At 43.2% G+C, this 24,785-nt stretch overlaps 1 protein-coding gene across 1 annotated transcript in view; it reads right to left on the bottom strand.

Annotated features, from left to right (window-relative positions):
* Nucleotides 1-211: 211 nt before the first annotated feature.
* Nucleotides 212-24,785, bottom strand: part of LOC147867481 (uncharacterized) — a 35,074-nt gene continuing 10,500 nt past the window's right edge. Inside the window, exon 6 of the mRNA XM_087315700.1 lies at nucleotides 212-1,097. Coding sequence (XP_087171826.1) covers nucleotides 464-1,097 — 634 coding nt within the window. The 3' untranslated portion in view covers nucleotides 212-463. The remainder of the gene's footprint in view (nucleotides 1,098-24,785) is intronic.

Here is a 24,785-nt window from a genome sequence, read left to right as displayed (position 1 = left end):
TTTGTATAATATATATATATATATATACTATGTGTAGGTTACCATGTTTAGGGTTTGCATCATTTGTCTTGTCAGATAAATTGAACACACATGTACACAGTGAACTCCTGTAGCAGCAAATTGAACGATGGGACCAGAAGAAGCGTATATTGGAAGCAAAACAAGGAAGCGTGCAGTTCTTGTGTTCGTATTAATAATTTACATATATATGTACATATATAAGGTCCATTTCTACAGACAAATACATAATCATTACAGTAAAAATATAGTAGTTGAGCTATATTATTCAACACAGAGGAATGGGATCTTTGGGTTCTTGAGCGTAGATGCTGTTTTGCTTGAATCCAAATATTTGAGCACACGTATGCATAATAATATAGATGTAAATTCATTTGGAACAAGTAATTTTACTTTAAATTTAAGCTGGGAACTGGAAGGAGGAATATATACTCAAATGAGAGCTCTAGATAGCTAGAATGAGAGACGGTATCGATTTGCCGGCCTCTTTGCCTAACCGGCTCTGCCACACATAATTCGGTGGTGAATCCTTATTATTATTATTCAGACTTTTGGAATAACTATCAGCTGTGTTCATGGTAGTCGAAGAAGAAGAAGAAGAAGAAGAAGAAGAGGAATTGGAGCTAGCCGAGGGCTTCAGGACGGTCAATGATGTGTCGAAATACTCACGGAGCTGCGTGATCTTGCCTGCCTTCACTGTCCACACATGCACCCAGCACTTATAGTCGCCACCGTGTGCGCATTTGTGATGACTAGAGGAAGTATGCCCCTCTGCGAACACTAGTGTGTCTCCGAATGCCCGCACGGAAATGGGGCAGAACAGGAAATGGCTGCTGTCCGGGTTCGTTGCGGAGGCAATGCTCTGTCCCGTCAGCAGTCGCATCAAATACTGGTCCGTGGGGGGCCCGTGGAAGCGCCACTCGAGGTCGTCTGAGGCCAATAACCTCCGCACAGCTTCTACATCGAGCGCGGCTAGGGCTTCATAGAAGGCAAGCACAACTTGCCTATTCTCTTCCTCCAGTGCTGTATGCCTCTGGTCTGTGATGGAGTTAGCCAGTTCGAATTGAACACGGTTTGACCTAATCACACAAAATTTCAGAATCCCAGGTCCAAATTAGTCATATGTCAATTAATCATCCATAATTAATGGACTACAAAAAGCCTAACTATCGAATTGAACACGGTTTGACCTAATAAAACACAAAATTTCAGAATCCCATCCAAATTAGTCATATGTCAATTATATCATCCATTAATGACTACACAAAGCCTAGCTTATCGATTCAACAAACGAAGAGAATATGTTAATCCATCCGTAGTTATATGACTCTAAGTAAGCTATTAGTTGGATTATAGGAGTTCTTCCTTTATGGGCATTAAAGCATTTCAGTTTAAATTAAGATTGCAAACTTGTAGTCAATGATTGCGATTTTGTAATCTGCTCTTGAATGAATTGTGATTATTGAGACAAAATGATCACAGTTCTGTGCTCAACAGCACAATGTTTGAGAAAAGGGGAGAGATTGGGCAACCGCAACCATCCAGCAATAATGTGTGATATAAATGCTAAGCGATTGCTTCTTTCTATCATCATGTACAGTAATACAAAAGACGGGGGTAAAAAAATGATTATATCCATGTGATGAGTGGAGAGCTACCCCCATCTCCGAAGAGAATCCGATGCCTCTCATTGTAATAACACGCTCCGATGAAGACAGAAAGCATCGAAGCAATCATTTTGCGTATCAGAGAATAAAGCAAACAAAAAAGGGGAAAAAGAAATTGGAAGGAAGCAAACAGACGGTCCAAAATTCAAAGAGGAGACGGCGTGACAAGAAATAAGGCATGGACATTAATAATAGAAAATCCCAAGCAAGGAATGAATCGGAATCCGCCGCGCCAGGCTAAAGATTCCATGGGCAAGAAATGCCATGGCGAGACAAATTTGGAGGTCTAAACCCGCTAAAACAGGGCCACAATTACGCACCACAAGATAACGAAGAAGAAAGACGATTGTGCAGAGAATCAGAGAAATGATCAAACCTGGTAAGAGAGGGCGGATCGAAAATCAAAAACGTATGTATGTATGAATTTGGAAGCAACCAACACAGAGACAGAGGAATGGAGGGGTGAGACAGGTTTGGTTTTTATATGGGGCGGATGCACCGGTTTACCGGCAGGTGCCGGTAACACTTACGCCGAATGAAAAAACAGATATTGAAAAAAGATATTTTGGGAGGGAAGGAGTATATATATGTAAATTTGTAATAATGTATGTATAGTTGTGTGTTTTTACTATAAAGCACTAAAATATATGGGTGGGAGTGGGTGTCCACCTTGTCGTGATTCTCCGATTCCTCGAGTTTTCACCTCCTCACATCCGAGGTTTCGCCATCTTATGCACACTATTCATCTCTCTCTTTCTCTCTCTCTCTCTCTGTGCGTGCGTTTATGTGCATTTTGCGCCTACTAGCATACCTTACCTGTATTTGTAGAGTGTCTATATACATATAGGAAACACATCTACTTTGGGGCTTGTGTGTTAATGTGTGTCCTCGTCCTGCTATATACCCCACATTTATCTTTTACATCATGATGTATATACGTGTATGTATATGTACAATAATACTCAAATACGTATCAATCTTGTTATTTTGTGTGTGTGTGTGTGCATGTGTTGTTGCGTGTGTGAGTATAATACATTGCTTGTTCGGTAATTATGCGCATGTGCATCCATACATTAGTATATTGTATATTTTGTGCACACTTGGCCATGAGGAATGACTTTTGGTGTCTTTGTCTCGTCGCAATTTGTCATTATCCATGTTGAAGAATAGTGCATTCATATGTCAAATTTGTAAATGCTTTGTCTTATACAGTTTGTTTCCTAGTGTGATTTGTCCTTTGTAAGTTTATATATGAACCGAATGCTTATTATGTGCACTTGTTATCCCAATGACAACCACTCAACTTTTTAAGGGGTTACATTTTTAAATACAAACTTAGCATGAAAAACCGCTCTTCAAGCTCTTCAAGCATTTGACATACAATTTTAGCATGAAATACTTCTCTCCCCCCCCCTAGGTTTTTGGAAAACTAGAATATCTTGGCTTTTCATAAATAGAGACATATCCCACCAGCAATATTCCTCTTTCTCAAGGCATCTCCAAATGGTAATCCCCAATCATAATCCTCTAGATAAAGTCATTAGCTCTAAATGGAAGAAGGCAGTGTGCCAACCCATCTCCACCAAACATGCCCACCATCCTCTGGGCTTCATAACTCCCCATTCTTTGGCTACCAGATAAACATTGTTTGTATTAGTTACTTTGGTTAGAGACTTATTTCTTGAAACTGTGCAATCAATCTTGGCTGAAGACTAACGAGAATCTAGAATCCAACATTCTCGAGATTTTTCTCTCCCTCTCTCAAACAATAATAATGAGTTGGTTGAATTTCTTAACTCATATGCAATTTTTTTATTTCGATCTTTTAAGCTACAAGGCTAGTAAATTAGCTAGTCAATGGTCATGGTGATTTCATTCTTACTATTGTTTTTCTCCATCCAATGATGTTAGAGTGCATACACAATTCCAAGGTTTAAAATTGTAAACTGAGTTAAAATCTCAATATTATATTGGTATTCACAAGCATACGTGCATTAAACACTTTTAAGTACATTTGTTTAATGATATCAAATTCATAAAATGAATTTAAGTATGACAATATGCATTCATGCAAAGAGAAAGACAATGAATTTAAAACAGAACAAAACACGCTAAAAGAACATGAAGAAAAACTTTACTCCAGAAAGTCTAGCATATTATGATTGCACATAGAGGTCACAAATGGTAACCTCAAAATTATAATATTGCTTTGAAACTGATGTACAATAATAAACAAATGGTCACACTTTCAAACTCTTCAATATGGACTATAATGTTCATTTTCATGCCCTTTTGGTTGCGAAATGTATTTTGCATGCTATGCATGAATCCTATTTGACGTTACATTGACCAACATATTCCCATGGAATCCATGTGTCTGTGAGTTAAGCAAAAAAATTGCTTAGCTTTATCATGTGGGGCTTGTGTTTCTAGCATCCACTCAGTTCATAGATTTGAAGCCATAAGGAAACAAACACTCATGGTAATAATAGACCCAACTTAAATAGTCATTACCAGAAACCTCTACGGTAGCTCATCCTCCTAGTTCATCACCTCGTTTTGTACCTCTTTCAATAATTGTTTGGGAAACACCTTTATAGTTATAGTTTGGGCTCTCTTGTGATTCTAAGAGGCATTTCTACATGAAGTATTGTTACCTTTCACAATCGACTTCCATGCCATTCAAGTGTTTATATTTATCACTCTTTGAGATTGTTTCTTGGGAAAAGTACAAGGATACCCCTGGAAGTTCGTCTATTTACCAGAATGCCCCTGGAAGTTCCAAATTTACCAAACTACCCCTATGTCCAAAAAAATACACTTTATAAAGTAATTATACACTCAAATCTACAAGCCCTATTTACCAGAATACCTTTAAAACACACATTTCTTTACTTAAGAGATTCTTTGGGTCCTTTGTACTTACTTTATAAAGTGTATTTTTTTGGACATAGGGGTAGTTTGGTAAATTTGGAACTTCCAGGGGTATCTTGGTACTTTTCCCTTGTTTCTTTTCCCTACAAATATTAATTTGAGTTCACAAGGTTGTGCTCTTTTGCGTATTAATTTTTATGGTTCTCAAATGTAGTATGGTTAATGACTTTAGTTGAGGTCATTGTTTTAATCTCCAATAAAAAAAGAATAAATTCTGATCAGGCTTTACTTGACACGTGTAGTTTTACTCTACTAACTCAACGACAAAAACCATGTTGAAATCGTCTCTCCAATTAAAGTTTTCTAGTGACTTACGGAATGCTCAATTTTATATTATAGTTACCGATGAAAACTTTGTTATTTGTACAATATAGTGGAGCATAAAATAACCATTGTTTTTATTGTTGTTAGCACACAAATCTTACATTAAGAACTTTGTATTGTAATATGAGCTCTAGATCAAAAGGAGTGTCAGTCCTAATTTTTCTAATAGTTTTGTGCATAAGCAAGACAATATATCTCTTAAGAATATCAAGACTAGTAACGTTTGATGGAGATCATGAGACTTTTACAAAGGGCATCGTTAATATCGAAGTTGGGAGTACACGTTCATATTTGACCTTGACACTACTTTGACTCTATTACGGTCTGTTTAGGCAACACACAATAGAATGGATTTTTTCCTACAATAGGCAACTTTTTTGTTTTATAGAATGGGTAGATTTCTTACTCAACCTCCTCACGCCCTTTCAAATCCACAACGTATACCACAAAATGGTCCTCTTGGAGCCTTATCATGAGTTCTTGATTTTTGATTGCCAATTTGGGCATTAGTCTATTTCTATAGAACTTGAAAGGTGAGACAAAGTATAAGCTTGTATTGGTCCTAAATTCAAAGAGAAAAAGTAAATGATTATAGTATCAAAACTCGGAAAGAATGAGTAACAATATTAGGGAGTTGTTGAGCAACATTTGCCCCTTCCATTGACACAACAATTATTGTTGTTATTGTATATTGGAATTGGCAGCTAACAAAAAATGCACGATGTTGAGCCTTACAAACTCTATACGGTGAGCCTAGATTTCATTATACGGGCACTATTTAACCCTCCCCCTCCCCCTCCCTAACTAGAACTGGCCCAAAGAAAAGCAATGGGCTTGGGGTTTCATGTTCTCCAAATACCCTTGATTTTCAACAATACTTTAGGATGCATTTAAACAAACTATATCGTAAAGTATGGCTTGTTGTCTATTGTAGGTAGTTTGTTGGTCGACTAGGGTTGACTAAGTGGAAGCAAGTGTAGATGGATCTTGTTAGTAGGAACAAGCAAGCATGAATCAAGTAAAGAGTGGAATGGTGTATTGTTCAATCAAGAAGATGTGTATAGAGAGAGAGAGATAGACAGTTACATAGTTATAGCTCAAGAAAGACAATATATTTGAAATCCCGCCAAACTATATTACAAGGATTAGTTCCCAGCCGAACTGTATTACAAGCCCTAACTCCAAGTGGAGTGTTCACACTAGGATACAAATGGGTAGAGTGGGACTTTTAGCCCAACATGGCCCACCTCCCAAAAAAGGAAAATTTAAACAAACACATATACACACCTAAGCACATGCACACATGGCTATATTAAACAAAAGAGCACACACACAATAATGCAAAGACTCGTAACCTTTTTCGCATTTGCATAGAGAAGTAATCATTGATTTTCCATTTCTAGTGCCACAAACTATTGGGAAACAACTCCCTCCAGGATCGGACGCGTTGGACAACCAGATCAGGAATGAGGAACCGGATTGGCCGGAAGACATTCAATAGGCATCCGCAATTCGGATCCAAAAAGCATTTGGAAAGCCAATTGAGCGGTAAGAGGTGTTGAGATATCAAGCTCAACTATAGTTAATTAGTTAGAACCACGTAACTTAGTAGTTACCTAGATAGAATGTAGTTAAAAGTGTTGACTATAATGCCTTAAATAGGACCTTGTACTTAAGTGGGATATTCTAGATCCTCCACTCCCAAGTACATTTAATATAGGACTTACACCCTTGTACCTATATTCTCCTTACACATGTGCACCCTTGCACATGAAATCTATATATACATCATTGTAGGTATTTTTGTATTTGATGATGCTTTTAATATAGTTAATCATCCCCCATCTTGTCTCGTTGTTCATAGTGTTAACTTCCTCTCTCTCTTCCTCTCACACACATACACACACATATCACTTAATCTTCCGTTTAGCTTAATGACATAATTAGGTACTAATTAACCCTTGCTTAATTACCTAATTCTTAACATGGTATCAAAGCGTGTGGTTTAGAAAATCCACTAAGCCCACCCGACTCCATGATTATGTGTTCAAGACGCCAATGACAAAATCCGGCTATTGGCTATCGTAGTGCCGTTACGTAACAAGTGTACGTGACCAAAGGAAGAAAAGACAAAAGGGAAGACACTAATCAACATGAACACACAAATGGGTAGCTCGTGTCATGATATGGTAATACTCGAACCCATAACCTTATGTTATATGGGTCAAGCTCTTGACCATTATACCATCTATTGTAATACGTAGGATATTATTTTCATTTAAGTTTTATTATAAGAAATTAATGTATATTCTAGATTTCTCTGGAACATTCTAGAAGCTTAAGGATTACTCTTGAGAACACTATAAAAGAAGGCACTAGGCATTATGTTGAACCAAATTGGTTCAACGCCAGTCTTAAGCCTCTTAGCCATTTTGTACTTATCCTTCACATAATATATTGGCTGTTATCATCATCTCTCTCTCTCTCTCATCCTCACTATCTCTCTTTTCTCTTCTCTCTTTCTCTCTCTCTCGGGAGTCTTACGCAGTCCCGTCCTCTTAGTACTAATAGTACTTCTCTTCTTTAGTACTAATTCCATCTCTGCTTTAGTACTATTCCTGACAGTTTGAACCAATTTGCTCTCAAGCCTACTTGTCGTTCTCCCTCATCCTCCTACCCTTTTCCCTATATTATGGCTATTGTTAGCGCCTGAGAATATCAATCCGTTTTCTCTGAGCTACAGTGCCTAAAAGAAAAATTTGTTGCCTTGGAACAAGAAAACCAACAGCTGATAGGGAATTTGCAACAAATCGCTCTAGAAAAACAACAAATGCAGCAACAACATGGGGAGTTAGCGTTATGGGTGCAACAACTCGAAGCGGCATTGCAAAAACAAGGATCAAGTCCCCAAGGATTTCATAAAGAGCCGAATATTGGACTTCCTGTGAAATTTGATGGAATGCGATCGCAATTCAGGGAATTCCTTAATCAGGTACGATTAGTCATCCAAATGCATCCTTCCCGATACCCCAATGATGCATCCCGAGTCGGCTTAATAGGCACGTTGCTTAGCGGTTCAGTCTTAGCATGGTTCGCTCCACTTCTAGAAAAACAATCGCCCTTGCTTAATAACTTTGAAGATTTTATTAGTGAGTTTAAAGCCTGCTTTGGAGACACCGACAACATCAGGACGACGATCAACAAGATCCGACAATTGCGTCAAGGCGATCGTCCAGCCTGTGCGTACGCGGCGGATTTTTGCCTACTCGCTTCAGATATCCCCTGGGATGATCAAGCACTAATGGAGCAGTTTCGCTATGGCCTGCAAAACGATGTCAAAGATCTACTTCTAACTTTCCCCGAAGAACCAAAGTCTCTTACGAAGGCAATCAGTTGAGCGGTTCGATGTGACAACCGCCTTTTTGAACGGCGTTCGGAACGTCAATTACAGATACCACGCTCTAGGCCGGAGCCCACTTACGCCTCAGTCGCGGCTAAACCGTTTGCACGAGACATGCCTCAAGCAAATACTTCGACACCGATGGAGATCGATACCATGTGTCGACGCGGCCCGTTATCGTCTGAAGAAAAGCAACGACGACGTGCAAATCGATTATGTCTTTATTGCGGTGGACCAGGGCATATCGCAATCAATTGTCCCCATAGGCCAAGAAGACAAACAAATCAAATTGTAGCCTGTCCTAAAACTAAACCCGAGTCAATTCTTCCCTTAGGGGTGTCTGATAGTATTAATAGTACTAATAGAGTGTTTGATAGTATTAATAATACTAATAGCCCAAGTATCTCAAACAAATTTGAAATCCTTAGTCAATTAGATGAAGAGTTAAACAATTGAGTACAACCAAAATAGGAGCCGTTTGGTTGGACAACCCTAGATCTGTACAGCCCATTAGTGATTCCATTCCCTTCAAGCAAGTTAGCAATGTGTTCCTAGCCCAAGTCATGCTTAGTACTAAAAGTACTCCCCCAGTACATGTCCTAGCACTTCTAGATTCCGGAGCTAATTCTTGTTTTATGGATCGAAATTTTGCCCAAGCTTCTCAGATACCCTTAAGAAAACTTCCTTGCCTCGCATCTGTAGTAGTCATTGATGGTCGTCCCATTGCTTCCGGGAATATTGTAGAAGAGTCAGGACCCATTCAAGTTGTCCTAGGTAGTTTTGTGTGTGTAGTAGCATTTAATATAATTAGTAGTCTAGAGCATCCCATTGTCCTGGGATTACCTTGGTTTGAATTACATAATCCATACATAGATTGGAGAACAAGAAAAGTCCAACATCGATAGCCCCAAGAATCTACTCATCGAGTTTCGACCATTTCACTACGTCAACTATGCGAAGAAGAACACAAGGAGGCAATGTTACTATTTGCAATATCAGTACATCCTTCCAGCACTATTAAGGAGGAATCCTTAGTTACTGTACAACTTCCAGCGAAATATCATCCTTATGCCGATGTATTTGACAAGGTAAAAGCCGATACTCTTCCTCATCATCGTCCCTATGATTGTCCCATTGATCTACAACCGGGAGCAGAGCCACCATGGGGACCCATTTATAACTTGTCCCCCAACGAGTTAGAAGTCCGTCGAGTCTACATAGAGGAGAACTTGGCAAGCGGGTTTATTCGTCATTCAAAATCTCTGGCCAGTGCACCCATCTTCTTTGTCAAGAAGAAAGATGGCTCACTTTGTCTCGTCGTTGATTACTGCGGCTTAAATAAAGTCACCATCCGTAATAGGTATGAACTTCCTCTTATATCATGTCTTTTAGAGCGAGTTAATGGTGCCAAGTTTTTTACAAAGATCGATCTACGAGGAGCGTATAACCTTGTGCGGATCCGACCGGGAGATGAATGGAAGACCGCCTTTCGCACGCGGTATGGGCATTTCGAATATACTATTATGCCGTTCGATCTAACCAATGCACCCGTAGTCTTCCAACACATGGCAAATGATATATTCAAAGACCTCTTGGATATCTGTTTGATCATCCATCTGGATGATCTATTGATTTATTCAAAGACTCAGGAAGAGCACGATTCTCATGTACTATTAGTACTAAAACGACTCCGCGAGAATGGTCTTTATGCGAAGCTAGAAAAATGTAGCTTTGACTACAAGCAAGTGGAATATCTAGGCTATGTCATCTCCTCAAAGGGCATCTCCATGGATCCAGCTAAAGTCCAAACTGTGCTAGAGTGGCAAATTCCACGGTCGGTACGAGATGTACTATGTTTTCTAGGTTTTGCTAACTTCTTTCTCAAGTTTATACAGGATTACTCGAAGATTATTTTACCTTTTACACTACTTATGAAGAAGGGACAAGCATTTCTTTGGTCCAATGAAGCGGACATGGCTTTTCGGCATCTTAAGAAAGCCTTTACATCAGCTCCTATTCTAGCTGATGTGGATACAAAGAAACCATTCATCATGGAGGCCGACGCATCAGATTTCGCCCTCGGTAGCATCCTTTCTCAACAAGGAAATAAAGAAGAGTTACATCCTGTGGCTTTCCATTCGCGCAAATTCGATGCCGCGGAAATCAACTACGAAATACATGACAAGGAGTTACTAGCCATCGTGGATTCCTTTGTGCAATGGCGGCATTTCTTAGAGGGATCTCCACATCAGGTCATCGTCTTTAGTGATCACAAAAACCTTGCTTATTTCCAGAATGCTCGGGTGCTAAATCGACGGCAAGCTCGGTGGGCTCAATTCCTCACACGTTTCAACTTCAAAATCACATATCGACCGGGGAAGCAGCAAGGAAAAGCATATGCGCTATCACGATGTTCATATCTTGCACCTTGTCCTGGTGATCCAACGTTCGATAATCAAAAGCAAGTAATCTTGGGACAAACACGATTGCACACAACGCGGATTTTTCACACCCCAATGGATTCCCAGATTATAGACACCATACGTACGAATTTGAAGACAGACAATTTTGCTCAAGACATTCTGGCGGACATTGATACCTCTCGGGCATCCTGTTCCCAATCTCAACAACCAAGTATGGACTACCGACAATTCGAATATCATGATGGTTTGTTATTCTTTAAAAAGCTTGTATATGTCCCCGATTGCTCCTATCGCCTTCAAATCGTCCAAAGTTGTCATGACACCCATATGGCGGGACATTTCGGTAGCACTAAGACGTTGGATCTAGTTCAACGATCCTTTTGGTGGCCCCATATGCGACGTTTTGTCGACGACTACGTTCGGACCTGTGATGCTTGCTGCCGAGCAAAGATGCCACGACACCATCCATATGGCCTGTTGGAACCCTTACCGATTCCAAGTAAGCCGTGGCAGTCTATTTGTCTTGATGTTATCACAGATCTGCCGGTCTCGAAGGGGTTCAATGCTATCTTAACCGTCGTCGATCGATATATGAAGATGGCACATTTGTGCCGTGTACTAAGGCCATCACTAGCGAGGAAACTGCCGCCCTTGTCATGCGTGAGGTATTTCGGCATCATGGCCTCCCAGACAGTATCATCAATGATTGAGGACCGCAATTTGTCTCCAAATTTTGGCAGCATCTCTTCAAGATGCTCAAGGTCTCTTGCAACCTCTCCTCCGGCTACCATCCTCAGACCGATGGGCAGGCGGAACGAACAAACCAAATGCTGGAGCAATATCTCTGGTGTTTCCTGAGTTATCAACAGGACGATTGGGCCGAGATTCTCCACTTTGCGGAGTTTGCGTACAATAATGCTATTCACTCCTCGACTCGAGTCTCCCCATTCTACGCTTATACCGGTTCTCATCCTCGTTGGTCGGTGATCGACACCCCGGAGCTACCTACCAATCCTCGTGTCGGGGATCATTTGGAGAGACTACGCAAGATCCAGATGGATCTCTCTACTCATCTTCGTCATGCTCAACAGACACAGAAGACTTACGCGGATCGTCATTGGCTTCCCTCCTCTTTTGCCATCGGAGATCGAGTATGGCTTTTACGTCGTCACATCAAGACTACTCGACCGTGCGACAAGTTGGATTATCACCGATTCGGTCCTTTCCGTATTACCGGTAAGGTTAATGATGTAACGTTCCGCCTTGATCTTCCTCCGCATCTTTGGATACATCCGGTCTTCCATAGTTCTCTTCTTGAACCTTATAAAGCAAACACTCTTCCCGATCGTGTTACACCACCACCGCCCTGGAGTATGAAGTTGCTGCCATCCTCGACTCCAAATTTGTTCGCAACAAACTTTATTATTTGGTCGACTGGCTTGGCTATAGTCCGAGTGAACGTACTTGGGAACCTGTCGAGCATGTCGCCAATGCTCAGGATCTTCTTGCTAAGTTCCATCGAAAGTATCCAGACAAACCCGGTTCGCAATCAGCGCCGACTCGTTCCACTCATCGCCTTAAGGGGGATTGGCTCGGCTATAGTCTGAGTGAACGTACTTGGGAACCCGTCGAGCATGTCGCCAATGCTCAGGATCTTCTTGCTAAGTTCCATCGAAAGTATCCGGACAAACCCGGTTCGCAATCAGCGCCGACTCGTTCCACTCATCGCCTTAAGGGGGAGATAGTGTCATGATATGGCAAGACTCGAACCCATAACCTTATGTTATATGGGTAGAGCTCTTGACCATTATACCATCTATTGTAATACGTAGGATATTATTTTCATTTAAGTTTTATTATAGGAAATTAATGTATATTCTAGATTTCTTTGGAACATTCTAGAAGCTTCAGGATTACTCCTGAGAACACTATAAAAGAAGGCACTAGGCATTATGTTGAACCAAATTGGTTCAACGCCAGTCTTAAGACTCTTAGCCATTTTGTACTTATCCTTCACATAATATATTGGTTGTTATCATCATCTCTCTCTCTCTCTCATCCTCGCTATCTCTCTTTTCTCTTCTCTCTTTCTCTCTCTCTCGAGAGTCTTACGCAGTCCCGTCCTCTTAGTATTAATAGTACTTCTCTTCTTTAGTACTAATTCCATCTCTGCTTTAGTACTATTCCTAACAGCTTGGCAACATGTGTCCACGACCACATGCTTAGCCACATTCGAGACACCAAGACGCCTAAACAAGCGTGGGCGAACTTAAAGAAAATTTTCATCACCAACACAACCGTCTGAAAGCTTCAACTCCGACAAGAGTTGAATAACATTCAGCAAAAGGATATGTCCATGTCGGACTACACCGCCAAGATCAAGTGCATTTGCCACTCGCTTGGCTCCATCAACATAATCGTCGACGAAGATGAGATGGTTCAAGTATGCTTGGGCAGCCTCGCACAACGATTCGACTCGTTAAGGATGAAAATCTTAGCAAGAGAAAACACTCATTCGTTCTTCGACCTTCAATCAATGCTATTGGTCGAAGAGAACCACGTCCGAACCAAGACCAAGATGTCGGAAGGACAAATGTTCTTCTCGAATTCGGATGGTGGCTGAGGACGAGGTCGAGGTGGTAGAAGAGGTCGATTCGACCCATCGAACGAAGGTAACTCAAACCTTCGAAAACAAAACGGGAAGCCATCGAGGAACCTTCGGAAGAAGAGGGAGCTTCCATGCCAAAAAATCGGCCACCGCGAAGAGGAGTATAAGAAAATAGAGAAGTGAGTCGGCTTCGACAAGTTGACAACTCAGAAATTACGCCACCAACTCCGAATACGATGACTACGGTGGACTCTTCATAATGAGACATAGAGCGAACTTTACAAGTACCTCCAACTCGGAAGACGTGTGGTTCGTCGACTCCGACGCCTCACATCATATGACGTTACACCAAGAGTGGTTTCATGACCTAAGAACGCCAGATTGACCCGACTTCATAGAGACGAGAGACAACACCACACATCCCATTCGGCACATCAGCAACGACGACCAAAATAATTGCATCAAGAATGACTTGCACATGCCCACAATAACAAAGAATTTGGTCTCGGTTAGCCAAATCGTGGAGCAAGGCATGCAAGTTCGTTTTAACAACGAAGGATGCTTCATTGAGAAAGATGGCCGACTCATAGCTAAGGGACGGAGAGACGGTTGCATGTTCATTCTCGATTCGAACAAGGTCAAATCGGCCATGTATGCCAAAGCTCTTAAAACCGAGATGAACATCGAGTTGTGGCACAAGAGAATCGGCCACATCAACCCCCAATGGCTCCGAGCTATGCCAACAAAGGGAGTCGTTATCGGACTTCTGACATTCGAGTCGAAATGAGTCGATGGAGTATGTAAAGCGTGTCAACTCGGCAAACAACATCGACTTCCATTTCTGAAGAAGATCTACGCAAGCAAAGGCCTCCTCGACGTCATGTACTCAGATGTATGGGGACTGGTTCAAACGCCAACGATCGGCGGATGCCGATACTACGTCACCTTCATCGATGACTACTCCCGCTACACATAGATCTTTCCGATGAAGAAGAAGAGCGAAGTGCTCTCCCACTTTCAAAAGCTCAAGGGCCAAGTCGAAAAAGAAACCGGTCGGCATATTCGATGCCTACGATTGGATAGAGGCAAGGAGTACTTCTCTGTCGAGTTCACCTCCTACCTCCAAGGTGAAGGCATTTGAAGAGAATTCTCATGCCGACACACACCACAAAAAAATGGAGTAGCCGAAAGAAAGAATCGACACATACTCGAGGTAGCACGTGCCATGATGCATGAGAAGCACATGCCGAACTACTATTGGGCTGAAGCGGCATTCATGACGGTCTATCTCATGAACTGGTGCACCACCAATGGAGTGCATGAGTTAACTCCATACGAGCTCCTTGTCGGAAGGAAGCCGATCCTGTCGCACCTCAAAGTGTTCGGAAGCATTGCGAATGTATGCATCCTGAACGAAAACTGACACAAGCCCAACGCGAAGTCTGAGAAATGTATCCTCGTAGGATACTCGTCTAAGAAGAAGGCATATGAGTGCTATAACCCTTCGGCCCGAGCAGTTTGGGTGAGTCGAGACGTAGTCTTCGACGAATCGGCATCTTGGTATAAGACCAATTTGGCTACACCCGACCTGACCGAGGAAGAGTTGGACGTCAACTCGGGGGACGATATTCGGACAAGTCCTCTACCAAAGGACAATCCAAGCACACCCGAGCCTTCACACATTCCAAGCACGTTGCGACCAGGTACGACCTTGGTCAAAGGTAAAGATAAGATGCACGAATACGAAGTCGACTCACTCACGTGGTTTTCTTCGACCCGAGCGGAGAAATGTATCCTCGTAGGATACTTGTCTAAGAAGAAGGCATATGAGTGCTCTTTGCCGGGATTACCCATGAAACGGCTCACCACTCCGAATGCATATCTGATATCCGGCCGGGTACATACCATTGCGTACATCAGGCTCCCAAAAGCAGAGGCATATGGTATCTTCATCATATCCGTCTTCTCCGCCTTTGTCCTCGGGCTTTGTTTTCCAGATAGCTTGCAGTTTGCTAGAAGTGTCGATCTGACCGGTTTCGCCTTCGACATGTTGAACCTTTGAAGCACCTTTGTCACATACTTCTCCTGTGATAGCCACAACAGCTTCTTCGACCGGTCCCGAATGATGTGCATTCCCAATATCTGTCTTGCCGGACCTAGGTCTTTCATTGAGAAGGTCCGGTTCAGAGCCTTCTTCAACATCTGAATCTTGCCTTGGTCTCGTCCGACGATCAACATATCATCCACATATAGGAGGAGTATCAGGAAATGTCCTCTGTCAAATTTCTTCACAAACACGCAGTGATCGGCTTGCGTTTTATGGGACCCTTGGTCGGTCATGAAGGAGTCGAACTTCCGGTACCATTGCCAGGGGGCTTGCTTCAGTCTGTATAGGCTCTTCTTTAGCCGGCACACCAGGTGCTCCTTCCCTTTCCTCTCAAATCCTTCCGGTTGGTGCATGTAGATCTCTTCTTCAAGGTTGCCATGTAGGAATGTCGTCTTGACGTCCAGTTGCTCTACCTCGAGGTCCATGCTTGCCGCCATGCTCAATACCATGTAGATGGAGGTCATCTTTACTACCGGGGCAAAGATCTCATCAAAATCCACTCCTTTCTTCTGTTGGAAGCCCTTCACCACGATTCGGGCCTTATACCTGGGTGGATTTCTTGCATCTCCCGGTTTGAACATGTGCTCTCTTCCCTTTCAGCAACTCCGTCAGTTCATATGTGTGGTTCTCATGTAGGGAATCCATCTCATCCTGCATGGCACTCAACCATTTGCGGTTGTGGGTGTCTCTCTTTGCTTCTTCGAAGCTTTCCGGCTCCCCCTCATCGGTTAGCAACACATGCTCTGCATCCGGAAATCTTTGGGAGGCTCTTCTCTCTCAGAGAGGATATCTCTGTCCCTAGTTTCTGACTGCTGGTTCCTCCGTTTGTTCCTCATCCTCATCCGATTCGGGATCTTGTCCGGTTCCGGTGTCTTCTTCTTCTTCTTCGGTTGGTTCAGTTTCTTGCCCGTATCCGGCCGGTTCGTCGAGTGTCATCCGGTTACCGGCTAGCGTCCAGTTTTCAACAAGGTAAGTCCTTGTGTCCTCAAGCTGGTTTTCAATGAATGATCCGGAGTTCATCACCTTCTCCGACTCCTAGTTGGCAATGGTCCGATCTTCCATGAAAACTATGTCCCGACTCCGGAACACCTTCTTGTCGACCAGATCCCACACCTGGTAACCGAACTCATCATTACCGTATCCAAGGAACATGCATGGCCTGGACTTCGGATTCAGCTTTGCTCTCTTGTCCTTTGCAACATGCACATATGCGAGACATCCGAACACCTTCAGATGCCGGTAAGATACATCTTTACCGGTCCATACTTTCTGAGGGGAGTCTCCTTCCAATGGTGCTGAGGGTGATCTATTTATCACATAGGTTGTCGTCGTCAGCGCCTCAGCCCAAAACGTCTTGGGTAACTTTGCACATGCTAGCATGCTCCAGACTCTCTCCATTATGGTCTAGTTCATCCTTTCGGCCAACCCGTTTAGTTCCGACGTCTTCGACACAATAAACTTGAGCCAGATTCCCTTCGACCAGTAGTACTCCTCAAACTGTCCCCAATATTCTCCTCCGTTATCTGCTCGAACCGTCTTCAGCTTCTGGCCGGTTTTTCTTTCCACTCTTGCATGGAGTTCCTTGAAGACGGATGGCACCTGATCCTTCGTCTTCAATGGTGAGACCTACAGCTTCCGGCTGTGGTCATCTATGAACGTCACGAAGTGCTACGATCCGACATGTGACTTCGTGTCCACTTGACACACATCGGTATGCACCAGCTCCAGTGGTGCATTCCGTCTCATCAGTAATCTTGACCGGAAGGAGGTGTGGTATTGCTTGCCAGCCAAGCAATCGGTGCACTTCTCAAGTTGCATGTCCTTCACTGGAATGAGGTTGTCTTCGGCAAGCCTCTTCATCCCCTTCTCACCCATGTGACACAATCTTTTGTGCCACAGCTCACCGGCAGTGTTGGATGCTACGTTCACTTCTTCTTGGCATATCCGGGCATGCATCAAATACAGTGTGTTGACCTTACGGGCTCGAGCCACTATTAGACTCCGTTCTGAATGCTACCGGTATAGCCTTCATCATCTAGCCGATCGACTGATATTAGGTTTAGTCGAACCTCTGGAACGTGTCAGACATCCTTTAGCAGCAACTTGCATCTATTTGATGTCGTCAACAACACATCTCCTATGCTAACAATTCGGCATGTACCTTCATTCCCCATCCGGACACAACCATGATCATCGGTTGTGTAGGATGAGAAGCATTTCCGGAATCGGCAACCCATGTTGTTTCATCGCCGGCAAGGTTTAACTCATTCTCTTCGCTAATGAGCATCAATTCTTCTTCACTTGTCGCAATCGCCGACATTCCCTTCCGATCTGGGCCTCTCCGATCGGAATCATTTCAGTCCGAACTCTTCTTCGAATTGGTGGTGTCGGTTTCTTTCTCTTTCTGGAAATGTTGACAGTTCTTCTGGAAGCGCCCGGCTTCCCACAGTAGAAGCAAGTTGTGGAAACGTATGTGCGGAAGCATAAGACAACAGCTTGACTGCGTAGCAGAGAGAGAGAGAGAGAGAATAATACACAGAATACAGAGAGTACTCGGGAGAGACAGAGAGAGAGCAGAACAAGAATCTTAATTCAAAAAATTATATCAAGACTCTGTATATACAACATGCTCAACAACACTATTTATACAAGTCCTCATGGGATTGACAGAAGTACAACGTACTTCAATGCTCACACGAGTGTCTGACACTAACTATGAGACAATAACTACCTAGTAATCTAAGTTATTACTAGGCTTTTGGTTACTGCTGGATCCGACTAACCGGCTCCCTAGCTCACCGGCTCTTTTGCTCACCGGGTGCTCACCGGCTCACCGATCCGTCTCGGTCACCGGCCCAGGCTTATTCAGCTGATCCGGCTTCAGTTGAGCTTGCCGCTCAACACTCCCCCTCAAGCTCAACTTGAGGTCCGGTCGTAGTGTCAACGTCTGTGGCAACCGGTCCTTCTACCCGGCTCCTTCTGGCTTCGCTATGCCTCGCTCGCGCTCGTCATCCGGTCCGGTTCTATTTTCCGCAACCCTTCTTGTTCTGCGCACCTTAACCTTCTCGGTCGGCTCATCTGCTCAATAGGCCCAATTCAGCTCCCTCGCTGTTGCGACTCCGACGCTTGCGGAGCCGTCGGTTCCTCCGCGATGGCGTCGACTTCCGCTGCGTTCGTGTCTGCTTGGCCTTTAGTTGATTTGGCTCCTCCGAATCCAACTCTTGAACCGAATCAATTGTATCTTATTCATTCCTGCTCTTGTCCGAATCGGTATCTTCCAACTCGTCTTCCGGTTCCAGGCCCTTTACCACATTGGACCATGTTCGAGTCTTGCCCTTCTCCTTCCGGTCGGCTCTGTCCTTCTTGACTCTACCGCAACAACCGCTCGTTCTGACTTGTTTGGATGTGCCGACTTCCTTCCTTGCCTTGGCTTCCTTTTCCTTCTTGTCTCCCCCTCTTTTGGTTCTTCCCTCACCGGTGCCAACAACAATTTCTTTGCCTTTGCCCGTTCTGGTGCCTTTGCTACCCTTTCTCCCCCTTAAGTGCGGCACGTCAAGATGGTTAACACCAAGCATTTCGGTAAAGTGCTGCAACTTGTCCGATCCTAACGGTTTGGTGAAGATGTCGGCAACCTGCCGATCCGTTTGAACATATCGAAGTTCTACTTCACCGCTTAGGACCCGCTCACACACGAAGTGATAATGCAGTTTTATGTGCTTTGTGCGAGCATGGAACACGGGGTTCTTGGCAAGTTGCATGCTGCTCATATTGTCGCAGTAGATCAGGATCGGGGTCGGTACCTTGATCCGTAGGTCTTGCAGCAGTCGCTGAAGCCAAATGGCTTCACAGGTGGTGACGGTAGCGCCCCGATACTCAGCCTCAGTGCTCGACAGAGCCATTGTTGGCTGCTTTTTGCTACTCCACGCAACAACCGCGCTACCTAGGAAAAACATATATCCAGAGGTCGATCGGCCCAGTCGGCATCGGTGTAGCCGACTAGCTCTTCGGTTATACCACACCGGTATAACAGTCCCCGGCCCTTCGTGCCGCCCACATATCACAAAATTCGATGCGCGCACAGAAGGTGCTCCACGGTCAGCTTCTGCATATATTGGCTGATCACGCCGACTGGATAGCTGATGTCGGGTCGGGTGATTGTCAAATATATCAGGCTTCCGACGATTTGTCAGAATTGCTTCTCATCGCAAGCTAGGCCGGAGTTGGGACGGAGCTTCTGGTTCCAGTCCAAGGGTGTGGGGATTAGTCGGCATTCTGTCATGCCGAACTTGTATAGCATATTCAACACATAATGTCTTTGTGAGAGCAATATGCCGTCGGGGGTTTGGATCACCTCGATCCCAAGGAAATAGTGAAGGTTGTCAGATATAATCAATGATCAACCCCAAATTGTAAATCTATCCCCATATGTGCTCTTAGAGTGCACATTTTGTGATAGCGCCCCAAATGAGGAGCGACTAGTGTGCAACTCAACCATATAGGTCGATAAGGTGTTAATCTAGGAAACCGTAGATGTGTAGGACACAATGTATTTAGGAAAGAGAGAAATAGGTAATAGGATTGGCTAATCAAGTCAACTAGAATATTTTGTGAACAAGTTACGATGTACTTAGTCTTGAAGTATGTGTCATTGACTTCTAGATAAGTACTATCTAGCAGTAGCCTGTACCTAGGGAGTTGGTCATATTAAATGACAAGTCAGTTGACAGAAAAGGAATATCTCCACTACTATCAACTGACTTGCACATTTAATGTTATACTTAGACCAAACATAGAAAGAAATCCACTTTCTTTTCACAGTGGTTGGCTTGATTATCAGTCCCCACTAATTTTGTAGTGAGGTGGTCCATATCCTATCTAAGCTCTAGGGTGTGAATGCATGGGAAAATTACCATTGTGAGCTACTCTCATATGTAATAGAAGTTTTGTTTTCATATATCTCATCTTTGTAGTTGTAACTCTATATACTTATCTAATCGATTCTCAATATTTCTAACATGGTATCAGAGCTGAGAGGTTGATGTAGATTAGGTATATACGGGCAGTTGCTGTCTGGCAGCACAGAGAAATAGAGAGAGAGAGAGAGAGAGAGAGAGAGAGAGAGAGAGAGAGAGAGAGAGAGAGAGAGAGAGAGAGAGAGAGAGAGAGCGAGAGAGAGAGAGAGAGAGAGAGATTATCAATGGCCTTGTCCACGAATGTTGCTGCTGCTCCACTGCACATTCGCCACCTCCATTGTCTAATGGAAAGCTAGATGGAACCAACTACACTCTATGGAAGTTCAAAATGTCTGCCATTTTGGACTCCTACGAGTTGTTGCAGACAATCATGGGACCCACATGAGGAGACCTTGAGCCCATGACGACCTTTGACCCTGCACACCCTACTACATCAATCTCTCCAAATGTTGATCTACTTCGAGCCTGGAAGAGAAGGAATGCTGATGCGTTGTGTACCATAGTCACTAGTGTATGTGACTTTGTACTAACATTAGTGCAACATACAAACAAGGCACATGAAGCTTGGAGCATATTGGCCAGCTAGTATGAGACCAGAAACTATACAAGGATACAAAACTTTGAAAATCAGCTTGCTGCAGAGAAGCTCACCGATGGAGAGAAAGTAGAATCCTTTGTAAAAGGATTAAGGATCTTCAAGATCAACTGGCGGCTGTTGGAGTAGTCTTCTCTCAAGAGGATATGGCTCATCGGTGCATTCGAGTACTTTCTTTCAAGTATGATGGCATTGTGACAACATTGAACACTCAGGTTTGACCCACTCCTTTAAAATTTGATGAACTAAGTGCGATGTTGCTTGAAGAGGAGCTTCGGTTGAAGACAAGAGAAGGAAGGGAAGATTTGGCATTTGTCTCTAGGACTAAGGGTAAAGGGGCATCCAATTCAAACAATGTGAATAGGATACCAAAGAAGAAGTTCAATGGATCGTGTTTCTATTGTGACAAGAAGGGTCACACAATCAAGGATTGTCGGAAGAAGATGGCGGACGAGAAGAATGGTTCTAGTAAGATCTCTTGGAGAGAGCTTGAGTTATGGGTCACAATTGAAGAAGTGTGTTCTTCAGTTTACACCCAAGTTGTCGACGACTCTTGGATTCTCGATAGTGGAGCATCTCGACATATGACTAGTAATCGTGACTAGTATAACTCTTGGACACCTCTACAAGAGCCCATCAATGTTGTGGTCGGGAACAATGCTCGATATCCAGCCAAAGGAACTGGAACCGTCTCCCTCAAAGCAACAACTGCCTACACCCCACAACAAAGAGCATGGAATTAAGTGCCAACTTACAACTGCCTACACCCCACAACAAAATGGTGTTGTCGAACGTCGAAAACGAACAATTGTTGAGATGGCTAGGTGTATGTTGAAGGCACAAGCGCTGCCTGACCCATTCTGGGCTGAAGCAGTGAATACAACAGTTTACATCCTCAATCGGAGCTACACGAAGGCACTTCAAGGGAAAACACCCCACAAAGCTTATTCAGGCAAGAAACCTTCAGTGCTGCACTTCAGAACCTTTGGCTGTACGTGCTACGCACATGTTCCAGATGTGAGCAGAAAGAAGTTGGATGCTAAAAGCAAGAAGTGTACCTTTCTCGGATATAGTGAGGAGGTAAAGGCCTATTGATTCTACGATCCAAAGGCAAGAAAGATATTGACAAGCCGCGATGTGGTGTTTGATGAAGAACAACCATAGCTAGCTGAGAACAACGATTCTCAAGTTATCTCATCAACTGAAGAGGTATTTAACCCAATCCCGACCCATTGTTCAGAAAAGAAAGCTGAATCATTTGATAGTAATGGCTCACTAGTTCAGCCTATGCCAGTCCCACATGTAAAGAAAATACCTAAGTGGGCTCAACAACTCTTCAATGACCGTACTCCTAAAGTTGAGTTTCCTGAAACTTCGACTGATGGATTACGAAGATCAAGAAGAATACAGGAGCAAGGGAGAACCTCTGACCACATTGTCAACATGGCTCTGATGGTGGACATCATCAACTTAGTGAGTGAGCCGACCTCGGTGGAGGAAGCAATGTCCAACCCGAAGTGGAAAGAGGCGATGATATCAGAATATGATAGCATCATGAAATGACACATGGGAGTTGGTAGAGAGGCCAACAAAGAAGAAGGTGATAGGCACGAAGTGGGTGTGGAAAGTAAAGTATAAAGCTGATGGTGCTTTGGAGAAATTCAAGGCCAGGCTAGTAGCCCAAGGATACCCCCAAATTGAAGGGTTCAATGTACAAGAAACATTTGCCCCGACAGCTCGCATGACAACAATTCGAATGGTCATAGCGTTGGCCGCTTCAAGAGGATGGCCGAATTACCAAATGGATGTCAAATCGGCATTTCTGAATGGGCATCTCAAGGAGGAGGTATACGTGATGCAACCACGGGGGTTTGAAATGCTGAATTTAGAAAACAAAGTATGCAAGCTGAAGAAGGTGTTGTATGGTCTAAAGCAAGCACCAAGAGCTTGGAACAAGAGGATAGACAGCTTCTTATGATCAATCAACTTTAAGCAATGTGCTTCAGATGCAAGTATGTATGTCAAAATGAAGGACGGGAAATAAGTCATCATCATCATTTACGTGGATGACCTAGTTCTTACTGGTGACCATGAAGAGTGCATTGTCTAAACACAAGAGTGTTTGAAAATTGAGTTTGAAATGACAGACTTGGGGATTCTACACTACTTCCTTGGAATTGAGGTTTGGCAAACTTCAGTTGGCATCTTCATGTCACAAAGAAAGTATGCAACAGAGATCTTGAAGACCTTTGGGATGATGGACAACAAGTTGAAGTCAACTCCAATGGAGTCAAACTCCAAACTATCCCAAGAAGACCCATCACCAATGGTTGACATAAGGAAGTATAGACAACTAGTAGGAAGTCTAATTTTCCTATACAACACTAGGCTAGATATTTGTTTTGCAGTCAGTGTGGTGAGTCGATTCAGCAACAAGCCGAAGGAGACTCATTGGAAAGCTGCTCTTCGTGTATTAAAGTACATTGTGGGTACTTTAAATTACGGAATCTTCTACAAGCCAACAATTGACGAACTTAGTGGGTATTGCGACTCCGACTGGGCTGGAGATAGTGATTCCAAAAAATCAGTTTTTAGATATTGTTTTTAAATAGGTTCTGGAGTAGTAAAAAACAACCAACAATGGCACTATCTTCAACGGAGGCAGAATACAAAGTAGCATGCATAGCGGCATGCGATGTAGTTTGGCTAAGAAGAATCCTTACGGATGTAGCATTTCTAGTAAGGACGACAACGGTATTGAGGTGTGACAATCAGAGTTGCATGGCCATTGCCATGAACCCCGTATTTCATGCACGTACTAAACACATAGAGATTCAATATCACTATGTGCAGGAGCTAATAAATGATGAGACTGTGGAGCTTGAGTATTGTCCGACATCAGAAAATGTTGTGGATATATTCACAAAGGCGCTTGGAGCAGAACAGTTACAACAACACCTTCGACGACTAGGAGTTGGCCCAATTCCAAGTGAGCTCAATGGGTTGATCATTGATGGGGCGTGTTAGATATAATCAATGATCAGCCCCAAGTGGTAAATCTATCCCCATATGTGCTCTTAGAGTGCACATTTTGTGATAGCGCCCCAAATGAGGAGCGGCTAGTGTGCAACTCAACCATATGGGTCGATAAGGTGTTAATCCAGGAAACCGTAGATGTGTAGGACACAATGTGTTTAGGAAAGAGAGAAATAGGTAATTGGATTGGCTAATCAAGTCAACTAGAATATTTTGTGGGCAAGTTACGATGTACTTAGTCTTGAAGTATGTGTCATTGACTTCAAGATAAGTACTATCTAGCAGTAGCCTGTACCTAGGGAGTTGGTCATAATAAATGACAAGTCAGTTGACATAAAAGGAATATCTCCACTACTATCAACTGACTTGCACATTTAATGTTATACTTAGACCAAACATAGAAAGAAATCCACTTTCTTTTCACAGTGGTTGGCTTGATTATCAGTCCCCACTAATTTTGTAGTGAGGTGGTCGATATCCTATCTAAGCTCTAAGGTGTGAGTGCATGGGAAAATTACCATTGTGAGCTACTCTCATATGTAATAGAAGTTTTGTTTTCATATATCTCATCTTTGTAGTTGTAACTCTATATACCTATCTAATAGATTCTCAATATTTCTAACAAAGGTCCCCCAGGTCCTTCACCTCAAATGCATCTGACAGCTGGGACTTGACTCGGCTGATTTCATCAAGTCTGGGT

Source organism: Azolla caroliniana, unplaced genomic scaffold (genome assembly GCF_043228905.1).
Source record: "Azolla caroliniana isolate FFs.n. ecotype wild unplaced genomic scaffold, voAzoCaro1.0.p SCAF_2, whole genome shotgun sequence".
NCBI classification, from domain to species: domain Eukaryota; kingdom Viridiplantae; phylum Streptophyta; class Polypodiopsida; order Salviniales; family Salviniaceae; genus Azolla; species Azolla caroliniana.
This window is presented reverse-complemented; position numbering and strand designations above follow the sequence as displayed.